This window comes from Lasioglossum baleicum, chromosome 13 (assembly GCF_051020765.1).
Source record: "Lasioglossum baleicum chromosome 13, iyLasBale1, whole genome shotgun sequence".
Taxonomy (NCBI): domain Eukaryota; kingdom Metazoa; phylum Arthropoda; class Insecta; order Hymenoptera; family Halictidae; genus Lasioglossum; species Lasioglossum baleicum.
In genome coordinates, this window is record NC_134941.1 from 4,321,773 (window position 1) to 4,347,040 (window position 25,268).

The 25,268-nt window shown below is 37.4% G+C and overlaps 1 protein-coding gene across 2 annotated transcripts in view; it reads right to left on the reverse strand.

Annotated features, from left to right (window-relative positions):
* LOC143215264 (uncharacterized) overlaps positions 1–25,268 on the reverse strand; it is a 309,905-nt gene that overhangs the window by 85,763 nt on the left and 198,874 nt on the right. For both annotated transcript variants that reach the window (XM_076437245.1, XM_076437246.1), the window contains exon 4: positions 3,583–3,707. In XM_076437245.1, the coding sequence (XP_076293360.1) occupies positions 3,583–3,707 (125 nt within the window). The remainder of the gene's footprint in view (positions 1–3,582; positions 3,708–25,268) is intronic.

Consider the following 25,268-nt stretch of genomic DNA (forward strand, 5'->3'; position numbering starts at 1 on the left):
GCAGTCTAGTAAGCAGATATCCAGGTTCCCGTTTCTTACATTTCTTTAACTTTCTTCTAAAAATATTGTAAAACCGCTACAAATATATCCATTCTTTGTTCATTGTTATATCGATTTATAATAAGAATTTATGCACAGTATGCTAGAAACATAAGCTTTAAAATTGTCTACATGTATATATTTTTCTGTTTGCATAATAGTTAATATAACAGCACACAGTGAGATCGATAAAATATATACAATTTTTGCACTGTTTTATACTTTATAGGATTTGAGGATTTACTGAATGCATTAAATAATAATTTATACTCGATTCATACTCGTCATGCAAATGTACTCTAATATACATATATCGATATGTGTCAAGCACAGAAACAAAAACGAAATACTCATGCTTATGAATAATGCATAAAATATGTAATGTATCAGGTGAAAACTCTAAATTAATTATTATAGACGTTGAAATTTTCCGGGAATTATCGTAAATTTTATAGAAAATTAAAGACTGAAGAGTTTTATTTAGAGAGTCAGTTTCACATTGTTTACCACTCCTACTGTTGCGTCAAGAGAAAGATGTTTTTTTTATAATATAGAATATCTGGGAGGATTATAAAATTATGAGCACGTTTTAATACCTGTTACCTGATCAGTATTGCACTTAATTTCCAAGAGTCTCGAAGGCATTATTGGAAACAGATATTGCAGGAATTAGTGATCCCTTGGCTGAAGTGGAGGAGCTTTTATGAGCTAGTAGTACGAGTCAATGATATCTGATCTTCCGGATTATTTACGTTGTGTCAGGCCGTTTTAAACAAACTTTTCAAGAGTTTCAAGCATTATTTGTTGCATTTTATTTAGTAAGTATCTTTTCTATAATAATTAATTCTCTTGAATGGAAACAATTTTTCAACAAATATCACATATTGTAGACTTCTATATTATTGAACGTCATGACTAGACTGCAGATCTTTATGTATTTAGGAAAGTGAAAGTTAAAATAGCAAAAATAGTAAAATTATAGTGTACTATTATATTATTTGCAACCTACTAAACATAATTAAAACGTTATAAAAACGAGGGAATTGTTACTTAATGAAAGACCCTTATAAACCTAGTTTTGAATTGATATGAAGCAGTGACTCTTTTATTTTACCACGTTTTTATTAGCTCGCTTTCTTGTCTGTTTGTTCGGTACAAATTTTGCAATTGAATTCAAGCTAGAGGCTTGAAATTTAAACATAGCTCAGCACTGGATGACAATGCAATATTGTCCTTATTTTCGGGCAATGTGCTACGCACCATCGCAATATCTCCTGGTCGTTAAAATACAGGACACCGGATACGAGGGTCCGGTTTAATAAAACAATATACCGGGCCGGAAATTCTGGCGAATATTAAGAAAGCGGTAGCTCCGAAGAATACAAATTGCCCGGGGGAATAAAGACGCGCGACCGTTCGTGTGCGCGATCCGGCGGTGATCTATGAACTGTTCACGTGCGAACCCCTGCCGTGGGAGTTCAGCCGGAGACGGGGGATCACATTGTTAGCTTTTCAACGGCGGGGAAAGTGCGGTTGATACACCGTCGGCCTGAGGATCGCAGAGAGAAAGAACCTTGGACTCGATACGTGACCGGCGAGCAAACTGCTTTACTGTCCGCTTTCAAAAATCGCGCGCGCTGTCCCTTTTCCCGGCTTTTTTATCGTTCCAACCCCCATCCCTTCCGCTAGGAACCCTCTGTCGCCCTCCGAGGACACGTTGAAAGCATCGTTTCGCCGTCCTGTTAATCACCAGGTTTGCCGCGCGAGATTTCTCTCCGCGTCGACGATTTTTTGCCGGATCATCGCTGATTAGAGGCGACCGCCGCAGCACGACGCAGATTTTATGATACTTTATGGCGCCCGGGCGCCACGGCCTCGCCGACATTTTTCTTTATAACGCTGCCGGTCGTGTTAAGCGTGAAATGTACTTTTCGCGGCGAGCAGATTGCACACGGCTACAACGGGCGACGCGATGCGACGACGCGTCGCGACGCTTGCCCTGCTTTACGTGACGATTTCGTGTCGCTGCGCTGGCTCTAACCGGGATTCTTGCGGATTTTACGCGAAAGTAGAATACCGTGTTTAATCATTAGTCGACTCTGTCGCGCACTAAGTATACTATATTAGCTCCCGCGCTTCGTGATCCCGCTTTACTGTCGCGGAATTGACGGTCACTCGTAATTGCGAAAGTGGTCAAACAGGGCAACATAAAGTTTTCTTTTTACACCGGGAATTAGAATGTAAAACGTCTGTCATTTAGTTCGTGAAAGATCTCTGTACACCCTTTCAAGTGGAGTACATTTTTTAGTGAACCCAAACACTTGAGTTCTTTTTCTAGAGGCTAGAGAGCTTAGTTTATCATAATACATCATGTGAAAAAATCATTTATCAGGTTAAAATGATGAGTAGAATTTTTCTGCCATTTTTCTTATCAAATGTTAATTACTTAATGAACCTTGTTAAGTATAATGTCGAGAAATGTTCAATTCATCATTTATTCTGTGTCGTCTTGATTTACGTAACAGCACACAATATTACGAAGTATATTCTAAATCGTTTTTGACGTAACATTGAAATTTTGAATCGTGATTTTAATATCTCCAACTATATTATAAATGCAATATTTTAGAAGGATCAAATCATATTTTATAGATTAGCACTTCATAAAGTTCCTACATATGTTATGTTGCACTCCTCCTAGAGAATACTGATATTTATAATAATAAGTTACAAACACACACATAGCTGTACTTTAGCTTCCCGATAAGACACTATCTCGAAACACTATATAAACCAGTAGAGGATTAATATTGAAATATTTGTTTACTAATCGAATGAATATAAATCTTTCTTTAGAAACAATTATACTACGGATCTTTATGCAAAATAAAAATATTCTGCATCGATTGTGCGAAGCAGTAGTCGAATACAAATTTATTTCACCCTTTAATGGTACCTTTACTTTGAAAACAACGTAACAATATTCTTAGATTTTTTATATTCTTCACTGTTTTATATTTCACCCAGTTAATTTCTTCATAAATTAATGCATAAAAACCCGCAGTCTAATCGTGATGTTTAACTAGAGATAAAATGTCATTGAATGCAGAAAGAAGTGTGACAAAATGTAAGAAAGGAAACATTCATTTAATTTCTCAAAGGATATGTTGCGTATTGCACCATAAAATGTTTAAAAAATCAAGAAAGAAATTTTTCTAATATCATCTGACTTTCTTTAAAAGCAATAATGACGTTTAACTAGAGGTTATACCGTTAAATGTTCTTGAATGCAGAAAAAGGTATATGTAATAAGTTTATTGTATATAGTGAGAAATACTGATTTGATTTCTCAATCGATGCATTTTAGATTGTTGCGAGAAATGTTTGTAGAACCAGGAAAGAAATGTTAATGGTATCGGGGAAGCTATTTGTAAGTTTGCAGCGTTACGTACAGAGCGTAATTACCATCCGAAGGTTCGACGTAGCAGACGCTAATCGAGCGGTAAAGTTTTTATTAAATTTAAATTCAAGTTGCGTGCTTACCGCTGAGGAGGAATAATCCACAGGCAACGAGTGTTCTATGGTCCGAATAACAATGTCCAATTAAAGCGGAGATTGTGGCGGCAAGGACCAGCGCGGCCGCAGCTACTTGAAACGGCGCGGATATTCTGGAACAGATCAACGAAAATTAATTATATTTGTCTAGCAAACTGTTGTGTAAACCATTAAACAATTTCTACATGCTAGACATTGTGTGCACCACTCGCGATAAGTCCTTCGAAATTCAGAAATAATAATTAACTTGCGAATTTTGTGCATTTCTCACAAGTACATATCGTTTCGCACTTTTGCGACAAAAGTGGCACAGGTGAAAAAACCAGATTTTTGAGTTATTACCATTAATGAATTCTGTAAATATTATTTCATACGTTATCAGAAGCCGTCATCATCATTGTCTAGCTGTCAGATAGCATTTATGTCGTTCAACAACAAAATAACAACTCAAAATATATCGGTTCTGTGTGGGTCAGATACAAATAAAAAACGTGACAAATCAAAAGGGTTGTTTTTGAGGGTTGTAAGACTGAAATAATAAACATGACATTATTATTGTTCACACACACTTCAGGATTATATTCTACAATATTCTATTATTTTAGAAACAGTCTTTCGTCGTTTGTGAAAAACGTAGTTTTTTGGGCGATTTGTTTAATTATTGAAATACTTTCAGAATGAATGAATTTATAATTTTTGCGCGACTTTACCTTTCAGACAGCTCGCGAGCATATCAAAGACAGTATCCAGAGGTCGAGGAACACAACGTAGGAGGTGACGTATGGAGAATACACTGTTCGATTGAAAAAACCAACTGAAAATTGACGACCGTTCCGTAGAGCTTCTCGAAGGATACTAACGTGCTGCCAGAAAGGCAAATGCGAGCGAGGCCCGAACGAGGACGCTACAGAAAAACAATCCGCCAAACGACCTTTTAGCACAACAACCGAAGAAACGGTACTCGTGACACACTTCGCACATTTATTAGTAGTAATTTCATGGCTATTACTTTTAAGCAATTTGATATAAAAGATTTTATTCGTATGAAAATTGCTATTGGATTGTGGAAGTGCCGGCACCTCTGAAATTATCCCATGTGGCATTTAAACTGTGGTGCCCAAGGTGGTTCGGAACCCACCTTATAAAAACTGTAGGTCCCGTCGCGAAAAAAACCCTGTGGCAGTTAAGTGCGACGTAAAATAACCATTAAAAAAAAAAGATTGTGGATGTTTAGGTAATTTTACGATTTTACACAGTAATTGCTAACAATAAAATTACAAAAGGAATTCATTTCACCCACTATAAATTTCATTCAGCGTTAAAACAACGTATGAACTTCAGTTTATTGCAACGTTGATTTCAACATCTATCTCTATTTGCGTCGCGTAGTATTACACACCATGAATATTCAACACATTCATCGCCACGTGTTTGTGATCATAGCTTGAATTTTGCGTAAAATGGTGGAGTTAATAGCCTCTATACCTACTATTATTTAAAATATTGCAGTATTCAATTACACATTACATCTTATTTAATATTTCGTAAAGATGATATGATACATGTAATGAAACTATACAGGGTGTCTCAGCTGAAGGAGGCCACCTAAATATCCCCTTTATTTTTAATGGTACAAAAAAAATATTTATGGCACAATTTAAATGGTATCGAAGGAGGAATATCATAGAAGAAATTTTTATTTGTCCGGTTATTTTTTCATAGTTTTTTCAAGTTCATCGTTATTTTTTATCGGGTAAACTATTTTTTTATTCCATCTTGTTAATCACTTAAGTATATTCAAATGTATTTTTTCAGCCGCTGTAATATTTAATAAAAAAAAGTTTTCTCGATAAAAAATAAGGATGACCTTGAAAAAACTATGAAAAATAATCGGGTAAAAGAAATTGTTCTTCTATGGTATTCCTCCTTCGATTCCATTTAAATTGTGCTATAAATATCTTTTGTGCCATTAAAAATACAGGAGATATTTAGGTGGCCTCCTTCAGCTGAGATGTATTGGGTTGGCAAATAAGTTCGTTCGGTTTTTTACAGTGGAATAAATCACAAAAACCGAACGAACTTATTTGCCAACCCAATATATTCTAACTGCCTTACAGCTTATCCATAATTACTCGGAAATTTCAATTATAATTCATCATTTCTAACTAAAAATTTCACTAGATATCTTATAATTAGATCGCGGATGTTATGCACTTGACTGGACAGCGGATTTTATGCATTTGTGACGAAAAATGAATAGGTATAATTTGAAACAGTAAATTCATTGAATGAATTAAGTGATACTGTTACATTATTTTCAATCTATAAAACATATTGAAGAAGAATAAAATAAATTCCTATTTCACTCTAGTTTGTTGCAATACAGCTAGAACATTTTTATTTCGCATAAAGATCCGCAGTGTAGTCGTCACATCTTCTGATCCTTACGATTTTTCTGCTTAACAAGATAATCCTTAATAGATTTTGAAACTAAGTTCCAACTGAAAGAAGCTCTGTAATATTTTTTAAATAATAATTTCAGAAGAAGTTGCGTCACTATTATTCATCCACATAGGTTGCTGGATTGTGTACAAAAGCGCTGTTGCTCTTTAACAATTCATTAAGAAATTCTCAACTATTGGTAGATAAAACGATAGAATCCAATCGATATTAATCGTGCGGGTGTAAAACGTTCAGCGAAATTTTTAAATCTAAATTTAGTTGCCGATTCCGGGCAATTCCTCCGGCGAAAATAGAACAACGTGCAACGTACATGGGAACGGTAAGCAAAACGGGGAACTACAATGGATCGACAGATGCTTTGGTATATGTGTGATTTAAGTCGGGAACTGTTCGTGTCGCTGGCACCACACCGACGGCTATTGTCAACGCGTTGACATATTTCATATAGTTTACGCCAGGAAGTAAAAACGGATGCAGTTTTCGACCGGTTTATGGTAGCACGAACGACTTTATACGAGTATCAAAATGCTGTCAGTCAATAATGCTACCGGCGACGGAGGATGCGAGATAAAACAAAGTGCGAATATTTCTTCCTGGTTTTTAGTAACACTTCTTGTTATGTGATACGAAAGCGATAAAGCACACCAACTTCGTACCAGCAACAGTCGTTGTATAAAGCTCAGCTGCCTCGGAATCGATTCTAATTTTGGCATTTGTCTTCATTCGAATAAATATTCATTATTATTTGCTGCATTTGCAAATCGCACACATTTTATGCAGCCATTAAAAATATTTTCGAGCTTACTCGTACACTAAATAATGTAGCCGTGGTTCAAATAGTTAGCTTACTCCTCGTTATTTCATTAATAAAAATTGCAGAGGTAGAAATGCAAGATTTTTAATTTAATATTAAATGCATGCAGACTTTATTATTTCTACCACCATATCCTGCAATGATGAATATCCTATTGAAGAAGTTTCTTCAAAAATTAAATTCTGTACAATAATAATTTTCCATAATTATTATATGATCATAGTTGTGATAAATAATAGGTCAATTTATGAAAATGTATGTATAAATATTTGTTACGTGAAATATTACTGCATACAGTAAAATTTTTCTTCCCGAAAAATATGTGAAGAAATACATGAGATGCAAAAGGGTGAAATTGATTTACAAATAGGTGAATTTAGTCTGAGAGAGGGTGAACTTGGTTTACAAGGGAATGAATTTGGTCTGCAAGAAGGTGAATTGGGAGTGCAAAACCTGTGTAATTTCCATTCTACACTTAGTAAAGGCCCACAAATGCTGGCGATGATCGAGAGTTAAGTATTACCACGAAACGTTTCTCCCGGAACAATTTAACGAATGGTGCCCTGCAGCGACGTGAGCGATCGTCGGCTCGAACAAGACACACGTCATTGAGGGATGAAAATGGATGTTACCACCTCCGACACTGCGCTCGGGGACTCCGGAACTTCCCGTAGACGAAGACGGAAGAGGTTAATCAAGATTTGCGGTGAAGCCCGCATTCGGGTGACACGACGATACGAATATGCCGCCTAAATTTTGATTGATCCCTCCGCCGACTTCGGAAGCCCTTTCGAATTCAGGTCCCTTGCTGGCGTGCCGGGTAAACGACTCAAATTTATGGCCATTTTACGTGTTACGGCCACGTGACAGCTGGCCTAGTGATCACCGGGAATTTCTATCGAGTTGATAGGCTGTTGAGCTCGGTCAGGAAAAATGACGCCGAAATTATGCGGTTGACACGATTCCTCCATCTGACTTAAATTTTTATAGTAAGACAAATTATTGGGTATAGCCATCAATAATTTCCGTTTCAGTATGTCGAGAGTTTCTTTGTTAATAAAATAAACAATAATTGTGTGTTCGCCATTATTGGCAACCACTTGTTGCTATCTATCGGATAGCTTGAACGTGACGATTCATTGATGTGATTAATGCATCATTACAGTTGGTTTCCGGAGATGGAAACTAGAGGGGTGTTGTTGCTCGCTCGCCTCGCGAGTAGGGTTGTCGTAGCTCGTTCGCTTTGCGAGCTCGCGAGAGGGTTAGTGGTACGGATGTTATTTGGTGTGTGACTCTCCAAGAGTCACACAAAGAACTTCCCGATTAGTTAGTTGTAGTATATTATTATCATTATAAAGTGTACGTTTTAAGAAGATTATACGTTTTCAGGGAAATTCAATAGTTTTCTACTTATCAAAATGTTTGCTATATGGCGTCGCATTAAACCAACATCGTAGGCTCGTTGCTCGCTTGGTTCCTTGTTATAGCATACTAATGTTGCAAAATAAATTGTCTTGATTAGTTTTTCGCAAACGATATATTACTTTCATCGATATCCTTTGAAAATGTATTCTCGGGAGTAGAGATGATTAACTCACTCTTGCATTGGGATAATTTTCGATTATTGTGTGTAAGCGGTAACATTAGCATTAGTTGCATAAATAAAATAAAATTTAAAAAAAAAATAAAAAGAATTTTTTTATGTAATTACTCTAAGTTACAGCGGCGCACATCGATTGCATCATTCATCATTCTGATCGCATTGTTACTTTTTCAGAAAACGTATACGCACGGCCATACATACGCACACACACACATACAAACATTTTGCTGAAAACAGTCTAAAATTACTCCAAAGACCTTGAAACGTGAAGATCTGCTAAAAAATCGATTTTCGATTTTCGGGATCATTACAGTAACTTCCCTATGAATCGGGAAGTTAATTAGAATAACAATCGTCAATTAAAATTACAATTACAGTAACAATGAAACTATAATTTATTGTACAATGCTATTGGAGAGAAAGGCCCACAAAAAATCAAAAGAGTACAATAAATATAAATTTCTAATGGTGAGAATGAATATATTTTATTACAAGAGTGATCCAAAAGTTACTACATTTAAAATTCGAATTTGTTTCTAAAGGAATAAATGTGAATTTTTTTAAGTAATCTAATGATGCTTCGATCAACTTGTAGTTGTTCATTAAAATGTAGATATAAAAGTTCCCCATAACTCTGTATGTACAGTTATTATCCCAGAAGTTAATTAACTGTACAAAATAAAATATTATTCTTATAGTTGGTTTAACATGCGATTGATTTATCAAAATTCTAAATAACGATCTAAGATAAAGATTTAACATTTTCAAGAAATACATTACAAATCAGACTGACATGGATTCGAATTACAAGGTTCCAGATTTCTCTTCTAAATCTAAATTGTGACATTATATAATTATGATAGAGAAATATATATAAAATTTCTAATATAATCATGACACGATTATGGTGCAGAAACATTTGATGTTAATGGCGACTAAATTGGTGGCTCACCACACAGTTCAATGAAACGTCAGCGTCTCACTGGCAAAGGTTACTGATGCCTCGAAAGCTGAAGTCAGTGCTTTACGGAATCCTATTAGATACCGAACGCGCCGGGGGGTTAAGGATTGAAATCGCATTTGCATTATTAAACGATCAATTCGGAGCTGCTTGAAATCGTAGGCTGTGCACCATTCTGATGCCACTTTTTTTCTCCTGCCAATACCACTCCATCGGCTGTTTATGGAGAGCGAACGAGTGGCTGGAAAACGGAATTGGGAACGGCGATATACCGTTCCCCAACTTCGAACCTTTAATTGGTCCTCTCCCGCACGCTCGATTGCCATACTTAAATTTCACACAAACACCTCGTGCAACGCATTACTTCCATTCAATTTCGTAAGACGCTACAATTATTAATCAACTGCAACCATCGCACGATTCGATTGTTTCGGACATGGTCCGGTTACCAACACCCACATTTTGTTATTATTAATCTTGTAAAGTAGTGCATTTAAATGTCGTTCACACGATGAGAGCAACGCCAACGCTCAGAAAAGTCACGTAAAATAAAAACAATGTATTTAATAATACGAGAATATAGGAAAGACGAAGTTCATAATTATGTTATCATGTTAATACATTATAACTTAATAAAAGTTAATACATTATAATTTAATAAAAGTTAATACATTATAATTTCATGCGTTTTCATGCATTTATGACAAACATGAGTAGATCAAATGCAAGACAGTAAAAATATATTTAGTCGTTATTATAATCATCAAATTAAATCAAAATTAAAAAATGGTTAAAACATATAATTTCTGTTTTCGTCATGTATTTTCTAGTAACAGTATGTGACATAATACTTATAATACAATCAGATTATGAAGCATTAGGTGTCAAAGTCCTTGGAGATTTTAATGTACAGAATACTAATTTAATAATTACCTGAACGGTGCACAAGGATTAATAACACATAAATTCACTGGGGCATTCTATACTGTATGTGGTTTCAGTGGCAGCTGAATTTAGAATAATACAATTCGACACACGCCATTATTACAATTATAATGTACGATTGAAGTCAACGTGGTGGAACAGCACATGTTACACATCTCGATTCATCGTAGGAAATGAAATAATTGTGACTGCGAAAAATATTTCACAGGCGCGTGGAGAGATTGCTAAACCGTGTAAAATGAGCTCGAAAAATAAATCACGTATCTGCCGGTGATAGGATCTCTGGAAAAATCGTGTAAAATAAATTGGTGCATTCTCGAAGCGTGTTTTCTTGGAAAGTAATCAAAATAGTTTTGTACAGTCTTCAGATCTAATTTAACGAGAACATTATGAGTAATTTTGAAAATCTGTTGCTTGTAATAGAAAACCATACTTGTAGCTAACAATAAAATACATAAAATAATATTATTGGTTGCATCTTTCTGGAAAAAAATTGCCTTCAATAATTATGAATAATTTTTACCGTACTCTAACCATGACCAACTTATTCTACTTCCTGACTGATCTTTAAACTCGATTTTCTCGAAAACGAGGCGTCAGACGAAAAAATGCTATTCCTTATTTTGAATGACTCCCTTAACCACTCCTTTATTTTTAATGGCACAAAAAAATATGTATGGCATAATTTAAATGGTATCGAAGGAGGAATATCATAGAAGAACAATTTTTATTTGTCCGGTTATTCTTTCATAGTTTTTCCAAGGTCATCGTTATTCTTTATCGGGAAAACTTATTTTTTTTATTCCATCTTGTTAACGACTTAAGTATATTCAACTGTATTTTTTCAGCCGCCATAAGATGGAATAAAGAAACATAAGTTTTCCCGATAAAAAAATAACGATGACCTCGAAAAAACTATGCAAAAATAACCGGACAAAAGAAAATGTTCCTCCTTCGATACCATTTAAATTATCCCATAAATATGTTTTGTGCCATTAAAAATAAAGGAGATATTTAGGTGGCCTCCTTCAGCTGAGACACCCTGTATACTGAAGCCACTATCAAAAATAAATAATTCCTCAAGAACATGCTTCACACAGTACAGCTAAACGTTTCCATAGCAAACGTTCTCGGCAAACGATCGCATCGCAAAGTAGCAGATTGACAGGCTAAGAAGCACTAGGCATACGGCGAATATACACGGGAGTGGGGGTACGGGCAGGATCTTAGAAGCCGTGGAATCATCGTTAAAAACGATCGACACGGTCCTCGAGCAGAATCGTCGCCGGGAGCTCAAGACTCGTCGAGGAGGTCGATTGGGAGCGTAGTCGTGGTAGCGCCACCCCTTAGTGCAAGACGCGCCGTTACCCAGCATGCTCCATTTACCACGATAGCTACGAATACGTGTATTACACTCGGGGTATCGAAATTCCCCTCGGCTCGAACCGCCCCCCCGAACCCAGGACACGACGTCACACCCTCGTGCCAGCCATTTCACCTAGAACGACAACCATCCCGCGACATAACGATACGATGTTTCGCCGGGAAAATTTCGTGGAAATTTCGGCCCGTTCCCGAACTGCACCGCGCCTCCACGCCGCCGCGTTCGACTGCAGGTAAGTCTCTCTTGAACGTGAAATTTACACGATGCGTCTGCCAGTTTCGCGACGGGGCGAAAATTTCGAGCAGTTTTTTGCCCGGTTTCCGCCAGCCACGCTCTCTCTCCTCACGCTTTTCCGCCGGTCTCCTGCTTTCCACCCCCTTTTTTCCTCGGTTTCTTTTTTGGCCTCGTTCGGAGGAAAAGTTGGCTGCCGGTACGTTTCGGGGTGTGAAATTCTGTTTGGGGATTCTCGCGGTTCCGCTCGACGCTGTCTTGCTCGCGATCCTTGCCGCCCCGCTCCGAGCCACTTGAGACAAAAAGTGGAGGAAATGGTGGCGCGGGGATCGTTCCTTTGTGGAATATCGCGGCCCCGTTGCGGAACCGCTCTTTCGGATACGTGTAGGAGAGTCGCAGATGCTTGTAGGATAGTTGGAATCGATATTTTCTGCGAATATGGTGGATCTACGCCGACGGTCGCGAGTATTGACGCACTTGGCAAAGATGAAATAAAGGACAAGGAATTTAGTGTTCTTCAATGGACATATGAATGAGTATATGAGTACATGTGTGTATGTGAGTTGAGTATATCAATATCTAATAAGTGTACTGCGGATCTTCATGCAATTATGGCTTTTGAAAATTTTCAAAAAATGCTAGGATATAAAATACGACAGAATTTACTACGATTTTAATTTATTTCACATCTAAAAAGGCTGCTGACACAGAAAATAAGATTTGAATTGATTCGAGTCGTATATAAAATTCGTCTAGGAAAATAGCAAATTGCATAAACATCCGCAGTCTACTAATAAGGTTGTCTAATTTGCAATTTTTACGTATTCATTCCAAAGCTGTAAATCGATGTGAGTGTCCAGAAGATGATCACTGAAAGCAGTTTTCTGAAATTTTTAGTAGAGCATGGAAGATTGTCAAAGATTCAAGAAATATTACGGATTATTATTAGATTCCGGATTTTATGCATTTATGAGTAGGTGCAATTTAAAACAGTGAAGAGATTAGAAGACTAGAGCTATATTTAGCTCCTGTGCACATTGCAATGATGTACCAACTTTTTTATTTTCCATAAATATCGGCAGTGTCGTTTTCAAGAAAATCAAGTTTGGAAATACGTGTCCTATTCTATAGGAATCGCCTGACGCGTCTGATCATGACCAACCGAATCTGCTTTCTGCACATACAGCACGCGAAACCAACGAATTTTCTTGAAAACGAGGCGTCAAACGAGAAAATGTTATTCCTTTATTTCGATCTATATGTACATGTAGAATCAACACCTGCTACATAGCTTGTACATGGTATTCGGCCACACCCGCGAATGTGTAAGTGTTAACATTAAGTCTACCGAGCACTATAACTAACTGACTTATAGTGCACTATAAAAATTGAAATATGTGCGTGATTATTCATAGAAATCAGGGACCCTAACTGTTATAACCAAAAAGAAAAAAAGTCATGGAATAACAAGTATTTCATCGACTAAAATCGTATTGGTTACAAATAAGGATTACAAGCAACCAAAAATTTTTCTCTTGTTGGTAAATGTTATCGTTGAGAGAAATTCATTTCGATCACTTATAACAGTTATCAATGGGAGAAATTTATTTCGATACAATAATTAAATAAGCAACCGAAATGAATTTTCTCATCAATAATTATTACGAACAAGTGAAATGAACTTCTCTCATTGAAATATGTTATGGGCGATCAAAATAAATTTCTCTCGTCGATAATTCTTATGTGCGATCGAAATAAATTTTATGAGCGAATACTCCGTTATGTCGATCGTAGATAATGCAAATAAACATGTTAATGATTTCGGCGCCACAGGTTCGATCAAATATTACTCACAAGTTACTCACTGTTATGAGCGATCGAAATGAACTCCTCTCATCGATAACTGCTTTGAGCAATCGAAACAGTTATTCTTCATCGATAACAGTTATCGAGGAGGATCCAATTTTTTGGACACTAATAACTGTTACTTGTACACCTAAAAGTATAAAAATCGATATTTTTTAATCATTTTGTTCTTCGCATTTTTTCTTTATATTTTGCGTAGATTATCTTAAATTTCAATAATAATCAACTTTTTATTAATGAGTATTATCATAGAAAATTTTAGAATAACTGTTATTTTTGGTCCCTGAAAGAAATACAATGAATAATTTTTCATGACAGCCTCTTTGTAATTTCAATAATTGTAAAATAACCAAATTTTTATCCGGTCATTTGACTGGTGGTAGTTAGTTTAGTATGAAGTATGTAACTGTATGTAAACTGTAGCTTGTGTATAGTCAAATAAGGTTCGTATCCTACGTTCAATAAAATAAACGTATATACGATGATGATGTGTAGAAAGACGATGATTATTCAGATATGATTGAGATTTCATTAATACGTGATTCATTAGAGTACCTACAGTCACTGGCATTAATATTCAGTTACAAGGGGATTATGTTTTATGATATTCAATAATGTATCGTTAAAATGAATCTGAACCTCTTGTGAACGTTATGTATGTATATATATTTTAATGGAAGATGAAAGAGCTCCGAAAGGTACCTTAGTAATTTATATCCACCGAAGTAATTAATTGATATTCGGTGAGAATAATAGAGAAAGCAGGAAGGAGCTTCCATTTATAGAATGTACAAGGAAGGGCTTATTGCATTCGATCAGTAATATTACATTTATTCGAAGAACGTACAGCACGATGAAATGTTTGTGCTTTCAAATAATTACACACAGAAATAGGTTTTCCATTATATCTAGACTGACTTTTGTGTATTTATGAAGAAATTGGTTGGGTGAAGTATAAAACAGAAAAAGATTAGAAAAATCTAGGAAGATTGTTATCATGTTTCCATGTAGGAAATCTATTAAGGGATAAAATGAATTTTTATTAAACTCCTGCTGCTCATAATCGTTGAAAAACATTTTCATATCACACATGGAAAAACGGAAGATTGATTGGAAATTATTATTTGCAATTTTCCTGGAGGGTTGAACTCACGTGTTTAACATCGATATGTGCGCATCACCGTTTCCACTTGAATTATGGCTCGCCGTGATTATATTTTAATTAAGGTCGTGTCTCATGAACGTCGCCGGCAATGCCTCATTCTTCGTGACTCACAATGCCTGCCACGCCTCGACATAATGACATCGATGACGCGATTCACGCGCCGTCTCGTTAATATTCCCGCCGCGAGGCCCGCGTATATTCAACCGTAATAATTGGCTCGTCGCGGCGAATCATTAAAACGGCAAAGATCATCGTTCGATTCGCCTTTCCAGCGCATAAATTTCGACCACGAACCAGACTGTAACGGAGCTTAACGCGACCGGTTACACGTTGCACTACGAAATGAAACGATTCCGGTTAATGAACGCGCAACTGATTACGAGCCATCGAGGAAATGTCCGGGGTATGTATGTTTTATCAGAAGCACTGTTCAATATTCCGCCATTTTCCGTGTCACTGAATCGTAATTATTATTTCATCCCCTCTGCATATTTCATCGCAAGAAAATTTGTTCCCGCGGCCGTACTTCGAAAATGATAATCCTTAAATGCTAAAGCGGATCAACCCCTCTTTCTTCCATCGCGAAATATTTACATTTCCTGTATAATTAAGCGTACAAGCTAATTTATTTGGCGTGACGGAACGAAGATATTTATTAAAATTTTATTTCCAATAAATCAGTTAAATTATCGTTGCCTCCGACATTCTGTAGTCTCCATATTTTCATACATAATCATTTTGTAACAATTTCATAATGCATTTAAGAATTCAGTACGAGTGATGTGGAATATTCGGTTGTGGAATATTATACAAAAGTTAGAAATAAATGGAAATTTGCTTATTATTCATGTTTTAAACCGAACTTTACCGAATTTATGTAGATATCTCTAAAACTCTAACCGACTGATTAGTTTTGCTCATTTGCTTCATTAGAAGTTTGTCTAGTAGCTGCAGCAAAATATCGATTATGTCTTTTATTTATAATATTATATTTAGCAACGTAAGACCAATTTCTCTGGCGAGAGAAGATCATTATTGTTCCAAACGTTAGAACTCGTTCCATTCTTCATGTATTTTTAAAAGCTGGTATAATCTCAGCTCACACTATCTAACTTTGAGAAAATTATTCATTTTTTTGTATTCGCATGACTACGACAGGTGCGGCACGTCAAGCTAACAAGGGCTTATACGTCGAGCAAGTTGACATGATTGCACGTTGTCCAATAAATAAATAAAGTAAAATGCGCTGTTAAAACATAGTTTATTTAAAGATCTATCCATACATCCCAAGAAAGTTTATTCCTAAATTATCAGTGACATCCTGGGAAAAATCATAAAAAATTCTGAGACTCGTGGTGCAGATTTTAAACCACTATTTTTAATAAGAACAATTATATATAAAGTCATTCAAGTTCGAGTCACTACTGTCGAATACGAATTAATGTCTTTTACGTCCTCGTTTCTCTGCGATGAGTTAACAAAACGTCGGCCATCGCGCCGGTCTTTCAAATTCAGCGCGGTCTTTTAATCTGCAGAGCGTGATGCCGAACGTATCGCTGAAAATGTCTGACGCAAGACCAAAAAGGGGAGGAGTGGACTGGGTAATGGAGCGTTCCTTCAAGCGCTGCTACATGCATATGTACATACATACGTATTTTCATCCAGCTGAAAATCGCCTCTCGACCACACACAACCGCGAGAGCTGCGAGAATAGCACGCATGGTTCGCGTAAACCTAGGAAAATTGACGCGACGCGAGGCGACGCGACGCCGAGCTCCGCGACAGACCGCTCCCCGTATTCCGTCGCTTGTTCGACGGAACAGCCTTTTGTCGGAGATCGCAACGTGATGCTGCGTTTGTTCATTAAAACGTGAATCACGCCTGTTAACGTGCACGTTAATTAATAGCATCATCATTCCAGTGGTTTGGAAATTCCGATTTTTAGACTAAAAGAAGCCATTTACATTTTATTTGAAATATTCGCTGGTCCTCTGGATTTTATTTATTTATTAATGATTTCAAATTACTTATTTAGCAAATACAATATTGTTACGTGTAGTTTAGACATTACATATTTCCCAAATCCTGGAGGCACATTGTTTATTATTTATATTAGGAGGAAGTAATACAAAACAGAGGGGCTGCTTTTTACTTTACCGGACTCAAAATTTGTGCCTTTCTCCTATAATTTTTACCCGGGGCGGTTGCATGTCAAAGTTTCGATCCTGTAGGGTCAATGGTTCAGGAGTTATGCTGGCTTGAAGTTGTGCATTTTTCAGTGTTTTTGACAGGTTAGGGCGCCGCCATATTGGTTTGTAGTGACGATCGCGCACCGCTTACCGAGCAGAACCGCTAGATGGCAGCACGGGCACGCGTTAATGCTGATAATATAGAGCGGGTATTGCGATTGTTGTTTGAATTTTCGATTACATGGCGATGATGTAGCGTTTTAACTGGTCTGAGTTATGTTTTTCTAAATATTTTCCACGATATTCCTTCTCCAACATTTTCTGCTCGGTAAGCGGCTCGTCATTGTCATTAAAAACCAATATGGCGGCGCCCTTACCTGTCGAAAACACTGCAGATTGCTCAATTTTAAGCAAGCGTAACTCTTGAACCATTGATCCGAGAGGTTCGATACTTCGATCTGCAGCCGCCCCGGGTACAAATGTACAGGATTACATACCAAATACATCATGATTTATAGGAGAAAGGCACAGATTTTGAGTCCGATACAGTATAGCTTACCCCAAAGATGCAAGCAGTACTTGCTTTAAGAAGCTTTGTTTCGAATATACTCCGTTCGTTCTCATAATCTGGGCATTGCCGCTCCCACAATTACCTATTATTTACTTATTTATATAATAATTATATAATAATAATAATAATAATAATAATAATATAAATATATAATAATTATATATTATATACAAAAAGCACTATTACCTATGAAATTGACTCTGGCTAATGAAGAATTTAAAATTGGAAAGACAAGTAAAATTGAGGTGGCGAAAATGTAACCACATTCAACGTAAATACGACAGTTATTCGTTGAATTAAGAAGGAAAGTTTCTGAAAGGTGACGGTGAACACAAATGACGAAGTATCTCGTCACCCCCAATTACAAGATTATCCTTGTTACTGACTTAAAAATTGTAAGTTACAATTTTAGCATAATTTGTTTACCCGGTTCGGCGACATTCGACACGGTAATCCAATCACGTCGTTCGATCATTCCTTCGAAGCGGGTTGGTGAAGTTCCGAGGGGACGCGACACAGTACGATGGTCCACGTCGACGTAAATTAATAAACAACTTCGCGGAAGTCTCTTACCAGGTTTATTTTCTCGTTTCCTCATGGTTCCGGTCACTCAGCCGCCCTGATGGAAATGGGTAAAAACAATGCAAAATTCATTAAAAGTTCGCGGACGACCAGTGGTAACGTGGCGGCAAACGTTTCACGGAATTACGACCGTCTGCTCGTAATTATCGTTTCATTTCATTATCCCGCATTGACGCGGTCGTTTTGTGAACCAGGGAAGAGAAGGGGGAGGGGATGGATCTCGAAGTGTCCCACAAAATTTAACAATTTTCATGAATTCTTTTCAGAGTAGTGCTACGTCTTACGCTACAATTTTTCTTGTAATTAATTAAGCTACCCTTTCCTCATACATAATGTTCAAGCCAAAAAGAAATATTGTAAATATTGAAATTTTGGGAAATCATGGAAGCCAGTTGATAAAATATTGTTGCATTCAACAAACACTTCTAGTTACGTTGATAATACGAATTCAAGCAACTCCTACTGCATAAGCTTCGAGGAAATTCAAAAGAATCGATTCTTCGGAAATGTAAAACCAGAATTACTCCACAATGTCGACCGATAAACGGCTCGTTGTATTTAACAGGAAGGGACAAGGGACGCGATACGCGGGACTACATTAAACGCGAAAGATGGTGGGAAGGAAAAGGGTTGAACACGCGGTCGCATTAAAGCACGCGTTTCAACGAACAACGCCACGGGTGTTTTTTAATTAACAACAGGCGAAACGAGCCTGTCCCGGCGCGGTTATTACACTCGTCGTTTCTCCCGTCGAGCGTGACGCAAAGGTTCCCGCGCCTTTCCTTTTTCTGAATTTATCGCGAGCGAAACGACATTTTTTCCGGCGAGCAGTGAATTAACCTGTAATTTGCCTTCTTAGGAACAATGCGGAAGGTTTGAAGCTGTTAGCGTGAAGTCATGATGCTCCGCTTCCCACTAATTGTAGAAAAATGGATCGAGGATATTCTCGACGAAGGTTCTACCTCAATGACTTCACTGTTTAAATTGTTGTTCATTTACACAGTCAATGTAATCTGTTTTTCAAAGCAGTAGGTATGCGCACTATGACCACTTTACAACGTTTTTAATGGAGCTCCTTAACTATTGATCCTAGAGGTTCGAAATTTCGGTCTGCATCCGCGCCGAGTACAAATCTACTGGATTACATACACTGAGAAAAAAATCCTGTCGAAACAAAAAAAATATATGTTGATTCAATAAGATGTACTATTGAATAGTGCCAATATCATATGAACTTATTTTAATATTTAATACTATTGAATTTCAATAGCAAAACTCATTTCCGCCAATCAAATAAGCGAATAGCTTGACATCAATGTTTTCAAAAAAATAAGATATGGCCTCAAACCAATTCCAGTATAAATCAATACATTTCTCAAATTTTTTTAACAACATATCTGATTCAAGGAAAAAGGGAAATATTACGAATAATAATGTACAGTATTGAATCGAATAATATTTTCAATCGTTTCATGGTAGACAATTCAAATACATCACGATTTGCTTCTAAATTTCATACTATTGAAAAAAATACATTGATATTCATCGAAGTAAAAAAATTACAATAGCACGCGTGTTATTGAAGTAACTACTTTTTTTTCTCAGTGTACCAAATACATCATAATTCGTAGAAGAAAGGCGCAAATTTTGAGTCCGGTAAAGTAAAAACCAGCCCAGCCCTCATTAAACGAATAATTTTCGTGATAAAGGGGACTCTACGAAATATTCATTTATTAAACAAAAATTCTTTTGATATGTACCACTTTTCAAACACGTGTTCTACCATTTTGTCCCCCTAATTTGTCACGAAAGTTTACGTTCTTCTAGGTAAATTCGTGCGGAGCAACATGTCAGTTAGACCACTTGAACTATACAAAACCAGTGTGAAACGATGCATATAGAAGAAATTTCGTTCACGTTATCCACTAAATAAAAGTTAACTTAATAGGGTGTCCTATCTGTTTGCACCTGAGTGTGGTAGTTCAATGTCTGATAACAACTTCCCAGTTCCAGTTCCTAGTTCCAGTCATTGACAAAACATATTCCCAGGTTGCAGTTTCATGACAGCTCGTCAGCTGATTCCCGATCCATTTCGGATCAGCATTCCCGATCCATTTCGGGATCAGCATTCCCGAATTTCGAGGAACTCCGTCGGGGCCGCGTATACCCGGTGGCATCAAAGGCAACAATATCGGAATCAATCGACTCCGAAAGTGAACACCTGCCGGATCGAACATCGAGGCCTGATCTCACGTCCGTACATTACCCGTATCATGAGCGAGCGCTGCGTGTCGAACAGATGACGAATGGTAATTGTATACCCGGGGCAAGTCAAACTAATTCGAGGCCCGTTTAAACAACGGCACACAGATCGGCACCAGGGTAGTTCGATTGTACGGTGAACGGAACCAACGATGTACGAGAGAAAGCTGATCAAAGTTAACCAAAGTCGTCGAACGGGGATCAACAATTCCGTGGCTGTCCCCGTGCGCCCCGGCCGAGGCCTCGTTAATAACGGGCCGTTGTCACAGTAAATAACAATAAAACTCTATTAATGTGGTGGTACGACTAGTTACAGGGCCTGGCAGCCGGCCAGGGACATACTGGCACGGCTATTCACCCCGTGCGAGGACAGGGTGAGCCCACCCCACTCTCGGATCCAGCTGGTGTTGTTGCTACCAGGCTCTCGCATACCTCACTGGCCATATGTAATGCAGCACGGTTATGCAGTATTACACACTGGAATGGTTCCTCTCCAGGGATCGACCGGTCACAAGATGCATAAGGTGCTCCTGGAATTGCAGAAACCGATCCTAACCAGGTTTCAGATGGCTTTCGTTTCCGAGCGCACGGTTTCAAAGGACAACCATCATCCGATCCGCGATCCCATAAATATCGTCGGGATCTACTGAGCGTAACTTTGCTCGATGAATCCGTGGTTATGCACCTGTTGTTGGCCGCACTGTAAGTTTTTTAGCGACTATAGTTTCAGTTTCTATAGTTGGAAACTCGGAATCTAATGGATTATCTTATGTATGATAAAATGGATAGTGTCATTTCGTACTTCTCTTGGCAAGACGATTTTCTATTACAATTTATGCACATGAATGTAGCAGACAACAGACGATTCTGCTATTCTATGTTGTATGTATTCTTATCCAGACCCCTAAATGGGGTCTACACAGCTGAACATGATTTGCATTATTTTACAGAGTTCCCAGAGTTAATCGAATGCCTTGGTTTACCAACAATAACTTCGAAGGTCTTAAGAGGGAGTTTGTTACTACTGTTGATCGTATCAGGGCCAATCACTACAACTTGGCTGCCTCATTGTTCCGTGTGGGCATTGTTGATCATACCAACTGTAGGTGTGGTTACGGAATGGAGGACCCAGACCATGTCTTGTGGCAATGCTGCCTATTCGACGCACGTAGAACTAGACTAACTGATGATCTACGCAGGATGGGGTTCTTTCTGCCCCTCGTAGCCGATATATTCTTTACCAGACCTAATATTTGGGCGTGTTTGCGTATATTTACTTTCTTGAAAGAATGCAACCTGCGTATATAACTAGATATGCTAAACAATCTGCTAATCAGACACTTAAACCGTAAAACTCTCTCTATGGGGCTAGGAAAAATTATTTTATATTTTTTAGTCCGTCTTAAAAACGTGGTGCATTCTCATTTGATTATGCATGTGTTGGAAAATTGGTTCATACCAATGTATATTCTCAAGGTCGAGCTTTCAGTGGATTGATATATTTACAAATCGATTGAAAATAATTATTTAAAGCAATTATAAAGTGTGAATTTCCTTGCCCTTCAGAGAAATAACGCATTCTGAATTGATAAATTTTAATCTATTTAAAAACTTTTTAAATCGTTTTATTCTTACGTTTTATTCAGATCTGAACTATTTTAACCTTCAGCCATGTTTGCTCACGTGGTGTCACTAATGCCACCAGTCAAAGGACTTGTCCAATGCACAATATTGACGAAAACTTAACTCTGACTCTGGAGAAGACAAGATGCAAAATTGAACGTGTTCCGGTACCTTGACTCGTCTCACTCAAGAATTCTCTTTGCCAGTGATGGACGTCATTTCCTAGGTTGGGACATAAATTTTCGTCTCGTTAGTACGATACTCGAACACTCTTCACGAGTTGCGGATTCCGTGTTTGATTAATGGGGATAAAATATTCGTCAAACGAATTGGTAGCTACGATTCACGGTTTAGTTTCAAACTTCTTACTTTCGCGCGTGTTTCGTGAATAGCCAAATAATTCAGAAACGTTCCTATTTAGTTGATTATCCTAAAATAGTATGTAAAATGAATGTAATATTGTCTGAAATATTATGATACAATGCGATTTCCTTCATGAATGGTTTCGATAAATTAGGAATACAGTCAAACTGGTTAAAAATCATAAAGTTTATTTTTAATTAATTATCTCGAAGGGTTTCTTCAAAAACAGCACATTGTGCTGTATATAAAAACAATACCGGTTATGAATATAGAATAATGTGTCTCACAATTTTATTTTGAAGAAAGTTTCGCCCGCATTGTGACATACAAGTGACGGTGTCTGACCATTGCTGGGTATTTCTACTTACAAAGAATGGAGACAGTAGTAGATTCCTGTGTCATCTTTTTGAGACTCATCCTAATTAAATTATTGTAAAAAATTAATATCATCGTACTTGATACATCATAAATAATACTTTCACATGTACACAACTTATTTCTCATTGTCAGTGAACTTTTTATAACTTTCCATAGAAATATTTTCTGCCAACTTTTATATTTAGTGAATTTTTATTCAAATGTACTTTTTAGAATCGAGATTTATGCCTGATTAAAAATGATTAAAATAGAACTTCAATATTTAGCTTTTTGAAAGTTATTTGGCTAAATTTGATTTGGATTCGTGTGCTCGTGCTGATTCCACACCAGAAAATTCTCTTTTCCCTTAGAGCAGCACTTCGTAACAATTTATTAATGAATAAGGTATGAAGGAGTAACAGAAAATGAACCACAAGTTTCTAACCAACGAAGGACTCCCCGTGCGACCGTTAAAGGGAATAATTTTTCACACTCTCCGACTTATCCCGACGCGGATCCCCACGGTGGCGGCGGCGGATTCTGAGAACTCGAGCAAAAGCAGCAAAAACAGCGTAGCCCGAAGCCACGGAGCGCTAAAGTCGACGGGACGAATGGAAAAAGGAGAACAAAAGGCTCACGGCTGGGTAATCCTTTCTTAAGAAGGAACGAGGGTTCGTCGCAGGGCGTTTGTTTTCCGTCGATCGCTATCGGATCGAAGAAGTGGAAGCGGTATTTGTCGCCGGAGCTGCGCCGCCCACCGGGAGAGAAACTTTCCCTTTTCCCTTGGAATCCTCCTGGACTACCGTCGGGTTTCCCTTCGACGGTTCCCAAGGTACATGGAAAAGGGCCACGTGCGAAACGCCGCCGGAACTTTGTACCTCCCGTCGTGTACCGTGTATCGAAATCGTATAAAACATCCTGGCCGCAACGAATCCGAGCCGAGACAGAAAAACCCGAAGAACTCGATACTCCCAACCGCTACGAGGGAACACCCCGAAGACGTAAGCTCGATCTAAAGATGTCATTTTGCTCGGAGGTTATTCTTTTTTAAATCAACTAGCCTTTGTTATCCTGGATTTTTATCTTACAACGATTCTGCTAGCTCTGTGTTGTGATCTTGAAACGCGATATTTATGTTGGGTGTCTTGTTACAGTATAATGTTGCTCTGGGAAAATGTATTTTGTTGAAACAATGCAGGTGGATTACGTGCAGCTTATATAAGCTGGATCATTCAATTGTGTCATCTAAATTTACTTGTTAACTATTTGCTATACAAAACAATGTCTCAGACGAAGTTGTTTAAATTTTTTAATTAGTTTTTCATTCAAAAAATCTAAAAGTTTATTTTTAATTAATATCTTTGAAGAGTATTGTAGTGTTTAAATTCATAAGGATCTCTAGTTTATGTATGGTCTGCTAAGATGCATTGAAAACGCATTAATAAATGTGACTGCATTTACTATTTTCTTTGTTCACAATTTTTGTTCTAAAAATTCCTTGCGCAGTTTCAGAGAAATGAATCGAAATTTTTCTAGATTGAAAAATAAACCAACATTATCTCGGTAAAATATTAATAATGACAGCATACAATTTTTCAGACCACAATTTCAAAATATTACTGTACACGTGTAATACACGAAACATATTTATAATCACGGCCTGCCCGAAATGTAAATTAAATTTTAATTAACCACAGAATGGTGAAACGCGAATACATGCGAACCGCGATTTTCACATTTGCTAGTTGGAAACAAAGGCAATAAACATTCTCAATTTTTGCCCGGTTCGTTAATTTCTCCGCATTCTTGGTTTTTATTAAATATCTCGCGGAAATTTTGGTGGCCGTGAATACTGTGAAATAATCGGGGACGAAACTTCAATTCCGAGCCGTTCTAAGGGTGAGGATTTTCTTAAAACGCGTTACGCTTAAACGTGCTCTTATTTTGTTGCGAATTTACGCTTTAATGCGCTCGAAAGTCTGCTTCTCGCAGGTCCGGTCACATTCGCCGACATGTATCCTTTTAAAACAGGTTGAAGCCCTTTCATACGACCATTTTTATTTTACAACGCTGGACACTTTGACAAGGAGTGCACTGTATTCTGGAAAATTCTAGGTTGACACGCGGAGAATAGAATATATTGAGAAGGAATTGCTGCTTAGAAGAACACTGAGAAAAACAATTTTGTTTTGTGTATTTGACAATTAAATTATGCAACACTGAACTTTTATAAAATTAATTGTTTGGTCGGAAATTACCTCGAAGGAATTCGGTAATATGTAATCTCTTCGTGAA